The sequence below is a fragment of the Sinohyriopsis cumingii genome, chromosome 4 (assembly GCF_028554795.1).
Source record: "Sinohyriopsis cumingii isolate HCF-2022 chromosome 4, ASM2855479v2, whole genome shotgun sequence".
Lineage (NCBI taxonomy): Eukaryota > Metazoa > Mollusca > Bivalvia > Unionida > Unionidae > Sinohyriopsis > Sinohyriopsis cumingii.
Window position 1 is genome coordinate 42,543,108 of NC_142964.1, and position 15,193 is coordinate 42,558,300.

Here is a 15,193-nt window from a genome sequence, read left to right on the forward strand (position 1 = left end):
ACATCATATGTACTAATAGAAGCTTTATTTTAAAGTGGATAATTATCTACATTATTTAGAGTAAAATGGGCCTTATTGTACAGTGGATCAGTATCTACATTATTTTTAGCAATAGTAGCCTTATTTTACAATGGATCATTATCTACATTATTTTAATGTGGCCTTATTTTACAATTAATCAGTACCTACATCATTATTAGTAATATTGGTCTTATTTTACAACAGATCTGTGCATACATTATTTTTAGTAATAGTGGCCTTATTTTACAGTGGATAGGTATCTACATTATTTTCAGTAATATAGGCCTTATTTGACACTGTTTCAGAATCCACATTATTTTTTAGTAACAGTGGCCTTGTTTGACAGTTGATCAGTATCTATATTATTATTAGTAATAGTCGCCTTATTTTACAATGGATCAGTATCTACATTATTTTCAGTAATAGTGACCTTATTTTACAGTTTATCAGTATGTACATTATTTTTAGTAATAGTGGTGTTATTTTACAGTGGATCAGTATATACATTATTTTTAGTAATACTGGCCTTATTTCACAGTGGATCAGTATCTACATTATTTTTACTAAAAGTGGTCATATTATACAGTGGATCAGTATCTACATTATTTTTAGCAATAGTAGCCTTATTTTACAACGGATCGTTATCTACATTATTTTAATGTGGCCTTATTTTACAATTAATCAGTACCTACATCATTATTAGTAATATTGGTCTTATTTTACAACAGATCTGTGCATACATTATTTTTAGTAATAGTGGCCTTATTTTACAGTGGATCAGTACCTACATCATATTTAGAAATACAGGCCTTATTTTAAAGTGGATCAGTATCTACATTATTTTTAGTAATGGGGCCTTATTGTACAATGGATCAGTAACTACATTATTAGTAATAGTGGTTTTATTTTACAACAGATCTATGCATACATTAATTTTAGTAACAGTGGCCTTATTTTAAAGTGGATCAGTATGTACATTATTTTAGTAATAGTGGCCTTATTTTACAATGGATCATTATCTACATTTAGCAATATAAGCCTCATTTAAAAGTGGATCAGTTTCTACATTATTTTTAGTAATACTTGCCTTATTTTATAGAATATCAGTATCTACATTATGTTTTGCATTAGTAGCCTTATTTTACAGGTCAGTACCTACTTTATTTTTAGTAAAAGTGGCCATATTTTACAGTGGATCAATATCTATTTATTTTCTGTAATAGTGGCCTCATTTTACAGCGGATCAGTTGATTAATATCTACATTATTTTTTAGTAAATATGGCCTTATTTTACATTGGATCAGTATCTACATTATTTTATAGTAATAGTGGCCATTTTTTTATAGTGGATCAGTGTCTACATTATTCTAAGTAATTGTGGCCTTATTTTACTGTGGATCGGTATCTATATTATTTTTAGGAATAGTGGCCTTATTTTACAGTGTATTAGTACCTACATTATTTTTTTAAGAAGTGGCCTTATTTTATAGTGGATCAGTACCAACATTATTTTAAGTAATAGTGGCCTTATTTTACAGTGGATCAATATCTACATTATTTTTAGTAAATGTGGCCTTATTTAATAGTGGATCAATATCTACATTATCTTTAGTAAATGTGATCTTATTTTACAGTGTATCAGTACCTACATTATTTTTATTAATAGTGGTCTTATTTGACAGTGGATCAGTATCTTCATTATTTTTAGTAATAGTGGCCTTGTTTTTACAGTGGATAAGTATCTCTATTATTTTTTTTATTAAAACTGGCCATAATTTACAGTGTTACAGTATCTACATTATTTTTAGTAATAGTGGCCTTTTGTTACTTTGGATCAGTATCTACGTTATTTTTTAGAAATAGTCGCTTTTATTTTTCTACAGTGGATCAGTATCTACATTATTTGTAGTAAATGTGGCATTACTTTACAGTGGATACGTATGTACATTATAATTTGTAATAGTGGTCTCTTCTACAGTGGATCAGTATTTACTTTATTTTTAGCAATAGTGGCCTTATTTTATAATGGATCAGTATCTACATCATTTTTAGTCATAGCTGCCTTATTTTACAGTGGACCATTATCAACATTATTTTAAGTAATAGTGGCCTTATTTTACAGTGGATCAATATCTACATTATTTTATAGTAATAGTGGCCATTTTTTTATAGTGGATCAGTGTCTACATTATTCTAAGTAATTGTGGCCTTATTTTACTGTGTATCAGTACCTACATTATTTTTTGGAATAGTGGCCTTATTTTACAGTTGATCACTACCAACATGATTTTAAGTAATAGTGGTATTATTTTACAGTGGATCAATGTCCAAATTATTTTTAGTAAATGTGGCCTTATTTTATAGTGGATCAATATCTACATTATTTTTAGTAAATGTTGCCTTATTTTACATTGTATCAGTACCTATATTATTTTTATTAGCAGTGGTCTTATTTTACACCGGATCAATATCTACATTATCTTTAATAATAGTGGCCTTATGTTGCATTGGATCATTATTTATATTATTTTTTAGAAATAGTCGCTTTTCTTTTTTTACAGTGGATCAGTATCTACATTATTTGTAGTAAATGTGGCATTACTTTACAGTGGATAAGTATCTATATTATATTTAGTAATGGTGGCCTTATTTTACACTGCATCAGTACCTACATTATTTTTAGTAATTATCACGTTATTTTACTGTGGATCAGTATCTACGTTATTTTTTTTTTAAATAGTGTCCTTATTTTACAATGGATCAGTATCTACATTATTTTTATTAATAGTGGCCTTATTTTACAATGGACCAGTGTCTACATTATTATTAGTAATAGTGGCCTTTTTTTTACAATGGATCAGTATCTACATTATTTTTAGTAATAGTGGCTTTATTTTACCGTGGATCAATACCTATCTTATTTTTAGTAAAAGTGGCCTTATTTTACTGAATATTAGTATATACATTATTTGTATTAAAAGTGGTCTTATTTTACAGTGGATCAGTACCTACATCATATTTAGTTATGGAGGTCTTATTTTAAAGTGGATCAGTATGTACCTTATTTTTAGTAATTGGATCCTTATTGTACAATATATCAGGGTCTCCATTATCTTTAGTAATAGTGGCCTTATTTTACAGTGGATCAGTACCTACATTATTTTTTGTCATAGTGGTCTTATTTTACATTGGATCAATACCTACATTATTTTAAGTAATAGTGGCCTTAATTTACAATGGATCAGTATCTACATTACTTTTTAGTTGTTGTTGTTTTAGGGTTTAACGCCATTTTTCAGCACACGATAGGCTATACATGGCGGCCAGTATTAATGGTGGAGGAAGAACCCGGAAAAACCCCGGAAAGAACCACTGACCCACGAGAAGCTACTGGCAAGCTTTCTCACATACCCACACAGGCTGAATCCGAGACTCGAACCCACACAGACAGAGGTGAGATGGCAGTGATCTGTAACGGAGAGCGCTTTAGACCACTCGGCCACTCGGGGCCCCCATTACTTTTTAGTAACAGTGGCCTTATTAGACATTGGATCAGTATCTACATTATTTTTAGTAATAGTGGCATTATTTTACCATGGACCTGTATCTACATTGTTTTTAGTAACAGTGGCCTGAATTTACCGTGGATTAATACCTAATTTATTTTTAGTACAAGTGGCCTTATTTTACAGAATATCAGCATGTACATTATTTGTAGTAAAAGTTGCCTTATTTTACAGTGAATCAGTATCTACATTATATTTATTAATAGTGACCATATTTTACAGTGGATCGGTAACTACATCGTATTTAGTAATATGGGCCTTATTTTAAAGTGGATGAGTATCTACATTATTTTCAGTAATAGTTGCCTTTTTGTACAATGGATCAGTGTCTCCATTATTTTTAGTAATAGTGGCCTTATTTTACAGAATATCAGTGTCTACATTATTTTTAGCTATAGTAACCTTATTTTCCAGTGTATCAGTATCTACATTTTTTTTAGCAATAGTAGCCTTATTTTAATGATCAGAACCTACTTTATTTGTAGTAAAAGTGGCCATACTTTACAGTGGATTAGTATCTATATTATTATTTTAGTAATAGTGGCCTTATTGTACAGAATATCAGTACCTATATTATTTTTTGTAATAGTGGCCCTATTTTACAGTGGATCAGTATCTACATTATTTTTAGTAATAGTGGCCTGATTTTACAGTGGATCAGTATCTACATTATTTCCAGTAATAGTGGCCTTATTTTACAATAGATCAGTATCTAAATTATTTTTCGTAATAGTGGCCTTATTTTACCGTGGATCAATACCTACTTTACTTTTAGCAAAAGTGGCCTTATTTTACAGAAAATAAGTATGTACATTATTTGTATTAAAAGTGGACTTATTTTATAGTGGATCAGTATCTACATTATTTTATGGTAATAGTGGCCATTTTTTTATAATGGATCAGTATCTACATTATTTTTAGGAATAGTGGCCTTATTTTAAAGTGGATCAGTATGTACAATATGCTTATCAATAGTGGCCTCATTTTATAGTGGATCAGTATCTACATAACGTTTAGCAAAAGTGGCCCATTTAACAGCAGATTAGTATCTACATTATTTTTTAGTAATAGTGGCCTTATGTTACATTGGATCAGTATCTACATTATTTTTTAGAAATAGACGCTTTTCTTTTTTTTACAGTGGATTAGTATTTACATTATTTGTAGTAAATGTTGCCTTATCTTACAATGTATCAGTATGTACTTTTTTCTTGTAATAGTGGATTTGTTTTTACAGTGAATCAGTATCTACAATATTTTTAGTAATAGTTACCTTATTTTACAGTGGATCAGTACCTACATCATATTTGGAAATAGAGGCTTTATTTTAAAGTGGATCAGTAACTACATTATTATTAGTAATAGTGGTCTCACTTTACACCAGATCTGTGCATGCATTATTGTTAGTAATAGTGGCCTTATTTTACAGTGGATCAGTATATACATTATTTTTAGTAATAGTGGCCTTACTTTACAATGGATCATTATCTTCATCATATTTAGTAATATATGCTTCGTCTAAAGTGGATCAGTATCTACATTATTTTTAGTATTATTAGCCTTATTTCACAGTGGATCAGTATATACATTATATTTAGCAATAGTAGCCTTATTTTACAGATCAGTACCTGCTTTATTTTTAGGAAAAGTGGCCATATTTTACAGTGGATCAATATCTACCATATTTTTTGTAATAGTAGCCTTATTTTACAGCGGATCAGTACTTACATTATTTTTAGTAATAGTGGCCTTACTTTACAATGGATCATTATCTTCATCATATTTAGTAATATATGCTTCGTCTAAAGTGGATCAGTATCTACATTATTTTTAGTATTATTAGCCTTATTTCACAGTGGATCAGTATATACATTATATTTAGCAATAGCAGCCTTATTTTACAGATCAGTACCTGCTTTATTTTTAGGAAAAGTGGCCATATTTTACAGTGGATCAATATCTACCATATTTTTTGTAATAGTAGCCTTATTTTACAGCGGATCAGTACTTACATTATTTTTCGTAACAGTCACATCATTTTACACTGGATCAGTATCTACATCATTTTTAGTCATACCTGCCTTATTTTACAGAGGACCATTATCAACATTATTTTAAGTAATAGTGGCCTTCATTTACAGCTGATCAATATCTTCATTATTTTTTAATAAATGTGGCCTTATTTTACAGTGGATCAGTATCTACATTATTTTATGGTAATAGTGGCCATTTTTTTATACTGGATCAGTACCTACATTACTTTTTTAAGAAGTGGCCTTATTTTATAGTGGATAAGTACCTACATTATTTTTGGTAACAGACCCTATTTTACAGTGGATCAGTGTCTACATTATTTTAGAAATAGTGGCCCTATTTTACAGTGGATCTGTATCTACATTATTTTTAGCAATAGTGGCCTTATTTTACAGTGGACCAGTATCGACATGACTTTTAGTAATAGTGGACTAATTTTTACAGTGGATAAGTATCTCCATAATTTTTTTACTTAAAACTGGCCATAGTTTACAGTGGATCAGTATCAAAATTATTTTTAGTAATTGTGGCCTTATGTTACATAGGATCAGTATCAAAATTATTTTTTTTAGAAATAGTCGCTTTTCTTTTTTTACATTTGATCAGTATCTTCATTATTTTTAGTAATAGTGGCCTTATGTTACACTGGATCATTATCTACATTATTTGTAGTAAATGTGGCCTTACTTTACAGTGGATAAGTATCTACATTATTTGTAGTAAAAGTGGCCTTACCTTATAGTGGATCAGTATGTACATTCATTTTAGTAATAGTGGCCTTATTTTACAGTGGATCATTATCTACATTATTTTTAGCAAAAGTGGCCTTATTTTACAATGGATCAGTACCTACATTATTATTGGTAATAGTGGTCGTATTTTACAATAGATCTGTACGTACATTATTTTTAGTAATAGTGGCCTTTTTTTTACAGTGGATCAGTATATTCATTATTTTTAGTGATAGTGGCCTTGTTTTACAATGGATCATTATCTACATCATATTTAGTAATATAGGCCTTATTTTAAAGTGGATCAGTATACATTATTTTTATTAATAGTGGCCTTGTTTTAGAGTGGTTCAGTACCTACTTTATTTTTAGCAATATTAGCCTTATTTTACAGAATATCAGTATCTACATTATTTTAGTAATAATGGTCTTATTTTACAGTGGATCAGTACCTATATCATATTTAGTAATAGAGGCCTTATTTTAAAGTGGATCAGTATCTACATTAGTTTTAATAAAAGGAGGCCTTATTGTACAATGGATTACTATCTACATTATTTTTAGTAATAGTGGCCTTATGTTACATTGGATCAGTATCTACATTATTTTTTAGCAATAGTTGCCTTTGCTGTTTTTACAGAGGATCAGTATCTATATTATTTTGTAGTAAAAGTTGCCTTACTTTACAGTGGATCAGTATGTACATTATTTTTTGTAATAGTGGACTTATTTTACAATGGATCAGTATCTACATTATTATTAGTAATAGTGGCCTCATTTTACATTCGATCATTATCTACATTATTTTTTTAAAAAAGTGGAGTTATTTTACTTGGATCAGTAGCTACATCATTTTTGGTAACATGCCCTATTTTAAAGTGGCTCAGTGTCAACATTATTTTAGTAATAGTGGCCCTATTTTACACTGGATCAGTATGTAGATTATTTTTAGCAATAGTGACCTTATTTTATAGTGGGTCAATATCGACATAATTTTTTTTAGTAAAAGTGGCATATTTTACAGTGGATCAGTATCGACATTATTTTAAGCAATGGTGGCCTTGTTTTTACTCTGGATCAGTATCTACCTAATTTTTTTTAAAACTGGCCTTAGTTTTCAGTGGATCAGAATGTATAATTTTTTTATAGCAATAATGGCCTTATTTTACATTAGACCAGTATCTACATTATTTTTAGTAATTGTGACCTTATTTTGCAGTGGGTCAGTATCTACATTACTTTTTAGTAATAGTGGCTTGATTTTAAAATGGATCAGATTCTACATTATTTTTACTAATAGTGGTCTTATTTTGCAGTGGATCAGTATCTACATTATGTTTATTTATAGTGGCCTTATTTGACAATGGATCAGTATCCACATTATTTGTTAGTAATAGTGGCCTTATTTGACAGTGGATCAGTAACTACATTATTTTATTAATTGTTGCCTTATTTTACAGTGGATCAGTATCTACTGTATTTTTTAGTAATAGTGGCCTTTTTTTAGACTTGATCACTATCTACATTATTTTTAGCAAGAGTGGTCTTATTTTACAGTGGGTCAGTATCTACATTATTTTTAGTAATAGTGGCCTTATTTTACGGTGGATCAGTATGTGTATTATTTTTAGTAATAGTGGCCTTATTTTACAGTGGACTAGTATCTACATTATTTTTTGTAATAGTGGCCTCATTTTACAATGAATCAGTATCTACATTATTATTAGCAATTGTGGCCTTATTTTACAGTGGATCAGTATCTACATTAGTTTTAGTAATAGTGGCCTTATTTGACAGTGGAGCCGTATCTACATTATTTTTTTAGTAATAGTGGCCTTATTTTACATTGGATCAGTATCTACATTATTTTTAGCAATAGTGGCCTTATTTTACAGTGGGTCAGTATCTACATTATTTTTAGTAATAGTGGCCTTATTTGGCAGTGGATCAGTATCTACATTATTTTAGCAATTGTTGCCTTATTTTACAGTGGATCAGTATTTATAATATTTTTAGTAATATTATCCTTATTTGACAGTGGATCAGTATCTACATTATTTTAATCATAGTGGACTTATTTTACAGTTGATCAGTATCAACATTATATTTTAGTAATAGTGGCCTTATTTTACAGTGAATCAGTATCTACATTATTTTTAGTAATAGTGGCCTTATTTGACAGTGTATCAGTACCTACATTATTTTTTTAAGAAGTGGCCTTATTTTATAGTGGATAAGTACCTACATCATTTTTGGTAACAGACCCTATTTTACAGTGGATCAGTGTCTACATTATTTTAGAAATAGTGGCCCTATTTTACAGTGGATCTGTATCTACATTAATTTTAGCAATAGTGGCCTTATTTTATAGTGGACCAGTATCGACATAACTTTTAGTAAAAGTGGCCTATTTTACAGCAGATCAGTATCTACATTATTTTTAGTAATAGTGGCCTTATGTTACATTGGATCATTATCTACATTATTTTTTAACAATGGTCGCTTTTCTTTTTTTTTACAGTGGATAATTATCTACATTATTTGTAGTAAATGTGGCCTTACTTTACAGTGGATAAGTATCGACATTATTTTTTGTAATAGTGGCCTCTTTCACAGTGGGTCAATATTTACTTTATTTTTAGCAATAGTGGCCTTATTTTACAATGGATCAGTATCTACATTACTATTAGTAATAGTGGCCTCATTTTACAGCGGATCAGTATCTACATTATTTTCTAACAATAGTCGCTTTTTTTACAGTGGATAAGTATCTACATTATTTGTAGTAAAAGTGGTCTTACCTTATAGCGGATCAGTATGTACATTCATTTTAGTAATAGTGGCCTTATTTTTTGCAGTGGATCAGTATATACATTATTTTTAGTAACAGTGGCCTTGTTTTACAATGGATCGTTATCTACATCATATTTAGTAATACAGGCCTTATTTTAAAGTGGATCAGTATACATTATTTTTATTAATAGTGGCCTTGTTTTAGAGTGGTTCAGTACCTACTTTATTTTTAGCAATATTAGCCTTATTTTACAGAATATCAGTATCTACATTATTTTAGTAATAATGGTCTTATTTTACAGTGGATCAGTACCTATATCATATTTAGTAATAGAGGCCTTATTTTAAAGTGGATCAGTATCTACATTAGTTTTAATAAAAGGAGGCCTTATTGTACAATGGATTACTATCTACATTATTATTAGTAATAGTGGCCTTATGTTACATTGGATCAGTATCTACATTATTTTTTAGCAATAGTCGCCTTTGTTTTTTTTTACAGAGGATCAGTATCTGCATTATTTTTTGTAATAGTGGAATTTTTTCTACAGCGGATCAGTATGTACATTAGTTTTTGTAATAGTGGACTTATTTTACAATGGATCAGTATCTACATTATTTTTTTAAAAAAGTGGAGTTAATTTACTTGGATCAGTAGCTAGATCATTTTTGGTAACATGCCCTATTTTAAAGTGGATCAGTGTCAACATTATTTTAGTAATAGTGGCCTTATTTTACACTGGATCAGTATGTAGATTATTTTTAGCAATAGTGACCTTATTTTATAGTGGGTCAATATCGACATAATTTTTTTTAGTAAAAGTGGCATATTTTACAGCGGATCAGTATCTACATTATTTTAAGTAATAGTTGCCTTGTTTTTACTGTGGATCAGTATCTACCTAATTTTTATTAAAACTTGCCTTAGTTTTCAGTGGATGAGAATGTATAATTTTTTTATAGTAATAATGGCCTTATTTTACATTGGACCAGTATCTACATTATTTTTAGTAATAGTGGCCTTATTTTGCAGTGGGTCAGTATCTACATTATTTTTTAGTAATCATGGCCTGATTTTAAAATGGATCAGTTTCTACAATATTTTTACTAATAGTGGTCTTGTTTTGCAGTGAGTCAGTATCTACATTATTTTATTAATTGTTGCCTTATTTTACAGTGGATCAGTATCTAAATTATTTTTTAGTAATAGTGACCTTATTTTACACTTGATCATTATCTACATTATTTTTAATAAGAGTGGTCTTATTTTACAGTGGATCAGTATCTACATTATTTTTTGTAATAGTGGCCTGATTTTACGGTGGATCAGTATGTGTATTATTTTTAGTAATAGTGGCCTCATTTTACAATGAATCAGTATCTACATTATTTTTAGTAATAGTGGCCTTATTTTACAGTGGGTCAGTATCTACATTATTTTTAGTAATAGTGGCCTTATTTGGCAGTGGATCAGTATCTACATTATTTTAGCAATTGTTGCCTTATTTTAAGTGGATCAGGATTTATATTATTTTTAGTAATATGATCCTTATTTGACAGTGGATCAGTATCCACATTATTTTAATGATAGTGGCCTTATTTTACAGTTGATCAGTATCAACATTATATTTTAGTAATAGTGGTCTCATTTACATTGAATCAGTATCTACATTATTTTTGTAATAGTGGCCTTATTTGACAGTGTATCAGTACCTACATTATTTTTAGTAATAATGGCCTTATTTGACAGTATATCAGTACCTACATTATTTTTATTAAAAGTGGCCTTATTTTACAGTGGATCAGTACATATATTATTTTTTAGTAATAGTGGCCTTATTTGACAGGTTATCAGTACCTATATTATTTTAGTAAGAGTGGCCTTATTTGACAGTGTATCAGTATCTACATTATATTTCGTAAAAGTGGCCTTATTTTACAGTGGATCAGTACCAACATTATTTTTAGTAATAGTGGCCTTTTTTGACAGTGGACCAGTACGTACATTATTTTAAGTAATAGTCTCCTTATTTTAAAGTGGATTAGTGCCTACATTGTTTTAGTAATAGTGGCCTTATTTGACAGTGTATTAGTATCTATATTATTTTAGTAATACTGGTCTTATTTGACTGTGGATTTGTAGCGTTTAAAAAGCATCTACAATATATTCTTGGTAGGATGCTCTCTTTTAAATTTTGTAAAATTGTGTTAAGTGATGTTTGATATAAAATCATTTTCAGGTTTTTCTGTTTTTGTAACAGTGCCAATATTTGATGGTAGATCTTTATCAATTTTATCAGATTCAAAAAGCTATCTCTACCAGAATGTTTTCTGTCAAATTTGTTCAAATTCTGTTGAGTGGCTTTAGAGAAGTTACTTAAAGAGTTTCCATTAATTTTGCTTTTACTAAATCAACATAGGATTGCAGAATCATCATTTGAATACAGACATCCAGGCCTGGGTAATTGCTTAAAATTTTTGTCAAATTTGGTTTTGAAACGTTTATACAAGTTTTTCTTAGCAACACTGGCAGATTAGCATTACTGAAAATATTTTTAAAAAAGTTTCATGGTAGAATGCTTTCAAATTTGCCCAAATTCTGTTGAGGGCGTTCTGAGAAGCTGAAAATATAAGTTGTAAATGGATGATGTACAACAGATAATGAATAAAGGACCATGCCTATAAGCATACTGGCTATACAGATAATGAATAAAGGACCATGCCTATAAGCATACTGGCTATACAGATAATGAATAAAGGACCATGCCTATAAGCATACTGGCTATACAGATAATGAATAAAGGACCATGCCTATAAGCATACTGGCTATACAGCAAATGTATTGGGCAAAAAAGGTTTCAATTTAATTCAAGCCTCAAGCTTTGTTTGATCATGAATAGAGCCATATCATGTGCATATGCAGGCTAATGAAACTGCTATGGGGAGTAAAACAAGCTTAAGACACACATAGCCAAATGACATTATAAAAATACCATCGTTTATTACTATACTAAGTGTTTATATGGCTGGTGCTTGCAAGAATTATATATTTCTATCTGAATTCAAGTATTTTTTGAAGCCAATAATATAAACTCTTAAAGAAGACAATGATACTTGCATAGAACAATATAGCGAGTCGTAACCAACTCCAACAGAAGTGTCAAGTAGGGGAAGTAACTTCTGGTATTTCTTACATTATCTATTTAGGATTATATTAATTTTTCACTGTATTACAAATAAGGTAGCAATAATGAGTAGGCTAACATTTCAAATAGTTAAGCATTATGAAGCATCTACTGAGATAGTTTTGTGTCAGTACCTGATATTGACGGTAATGCAGTACAAAGTGCTTGAGGCAGCCCGGCCGATCCTGCTGCGTGCTCTGTTTGCTTCGTTCTCCTGTGGGCAAAAACCACAAAGATCACACCCTGGATTTCTGAAATATAACAGAGTATGCTGCATATGCAGCTATAAAAAATGATTACATATCTATCACCATGCAGTTTATGTTAAACAGTAAATTTCTTTGAGGATGATCTGAAACTTTGTATCAGGCATTCATGTGGTATAGATTTAGGCTCCGTATTGTCAAGGATGACATTACCTAACAGAGACTAATACATTTAGAAGCAATACAGAATAACAGGAAAAAGATTAAAAAATGTTGTCATTATACTATGAAAAAGTTGCTTAGGGTATATAATTAACACAACAAAAGTACAGTAGAACTTCGATTACCTGCCACCCGATTAACCATCAGTCTCTGTAAACCGTCAGGGCATTTCACATCAAAATATTAAAAACAGGTATATATACATATGTAGATATTACGATTTTTGGATGACCCAGTCTACTGTAAAATACTTTTAATGTACATATTCTATTATCCGTCTTTTCTCATATCCGTCACAGTCTCGGTCCCGTACCCTGATGGATAATCGAAGTTCTACTGTATTGCAAATTTATCTGCGTGATTCTTCTATCACATCTCCTTTGACTGAAGAGGGATACTGGATCATGCTTGACCCTTTGAATCTTGTACTTTCACTATCAAACTCTATGTAGTGCAAGCTCCAAGGTCAAGTTATTTAACTGATAACCAGTACCATATGTATTCACTTATAATTCCATCTGTAACTGATACCATATGTATTCACTTATAATTCCATCTGTAAACTACACACATTCAGATTTGCCATTGCATCATGCTCCTACATCTGTGTCTTGGCAGTTTGTTATGAGTAATCAGTAAAATGTACAAGATGGACTCTGCCAGGACATGATACAATGACAGATCTGGGTTAATGGGTAACGTTGTTTGCAGTTGGAGTTGACTTTTAAGCTTGTATGTATGGCATATAACTATGGAATGTTTGATTTGAAATACATTGTATTAAACATGTGTCAATACAAAGGGAGATCCATCATTGTTTTTCTTCAACATCATGGTTTGATTCTGAGTAAGGGTGGTTAATTTTCCGTAAAAGAGACCATCTAGTTTTGTTTCTTTTTAAAACAAAAAGTAAACTATATTAATTCGGAAAAGGAAACTCCAATAAATTTTAAATAAGTTGTACCATATATAACAAACATTTTAGAAACAGAAAGGCTGGATGTGTTTTCTCTACCTTTTATATTGTTTGTTATTAACACAAAGATCATACATTCCATAATGCACCAACAGATCTTGGATGCATGCTAGTCTGTACCAGACAATTCGGCTAACCTCTCAGTATCTCATTTATGTATCTTTGTAGCTGTTGTTCTGATTGGATGCATACAAAAATGTTTAATTTGTTATATCATAAAGTTTACGTATATATCATACACTAAGCTTTAAAAAAATTAGGAAAGGCTAGCAATGGAGAATAACGTATCAACAGTGGTCAATTTTCAATTTACTTCAAAGGAAATAACTTCCATCACTACATTCAATTTTCAATAAAATGAGAAAACAATTGTTTCACAACAAGTAAAACTAAATTCAACAGCTCTTTTTAAAAAAAGTTTATCCTCTAAAAGAAGTCCCCAAAGAGAGAAAATTTAGCTGATGTGTGTATGTGTGTGTGTGTGTGTGTGTGTGTGTGTGATTTGAATTTTTTACGTGCTTTAAAAAATTTCAGTCATATCGCTACAATGTCTGCAGTGTTATAGTTTATAGTGATGTCTAGCACTGGGGAATCATGCCACAGACATGTAGCATGATGTCCCACCCAGTCACATTATCCTGACACCAGGCCAACCAGTCCTAACCTCTTAATGATGAGCACCAAGCAAGGCAGATGTTAGTACTATTTTTGAAAGTCTTTGGTATGATTTGGCCAGGGATCATACCCACGACCTCCCGCATCCGAGAAAATTGCGATGGAATAAATTGAAAAGCAATTCCTCATAAAAACCAATATGGCAGAAAGGCTTTAATAGTCTTGTTTCCAAATGGCAGAAAGGCTTTAATAGTCTTGTTTCCAAATGGCAGAAAGGCTTTAATAGTCTTGTTTCCAAATGGCAGAAAGGCTTTAATAGTCTTGTTTCCAAATGGCAGAAAGGCTTTAATAGTCTTGTTTCCAAATGGCAGAAAGGCTTTAATAGTCTTGTTTCCAAATGGCAGAAAGGCTTTAATAGTCTTGTTTCCAGTAGATAGTCCAGGTCTATGTCCTGTGTTCTGCTAACATTTATGAGCTAACAGCACAGACCCTGATCTGCAAGACATGGAAGCTGTTGTAAGTCTGTGCTTACTAGCTGGGTGTATTATACAAGGGTAAAATGTATTATACAAGGGCAAAATGTAACATACAAGGGTAAAATGGTAGACTTTGATACATCTTACTCTAATTTTCTATTTTCACTTCAATTATGGACTAAAACTGAAGGAAAAGTGCTGACAACAGACATACAATTAAATACAAATTAAACCTACAAGTTTTTATTTGATCTCGCACAATGATCTCGCACAATGGATTTGTTTGTTGTATTAAAAAATGTGCTGGATTTTTATAAAGCCACATTTTCTAATTAAGATGGTAATCAAAGCATTCACAGGAGAGACCA

General features: G+C 30.6%; 1 protein-coding gene across 1 annotated transcript in view; it reads right to left on the bottom strand.

The window, feature by feature from the left end:
- LOC149801054 (complement C3-like) overlaps positions 1 to 15,193 on the bottom strand; it is a 351,345-nt gene that overhangs the window by 60,072 nt on the left and 276,080 nt on the right. Inside the window, exon 31 of the mRNA XM_089955088.1 lies at positions 12,465 to 12,581. Within this exon, the coding sequence (XP_089811214.1) occupies positions 12,465 to 12,581 (117 nt within the window). The remainder of the gene's footprint in view (positions 1 to 12,464; positions 12,582 to 15,193) is intronic.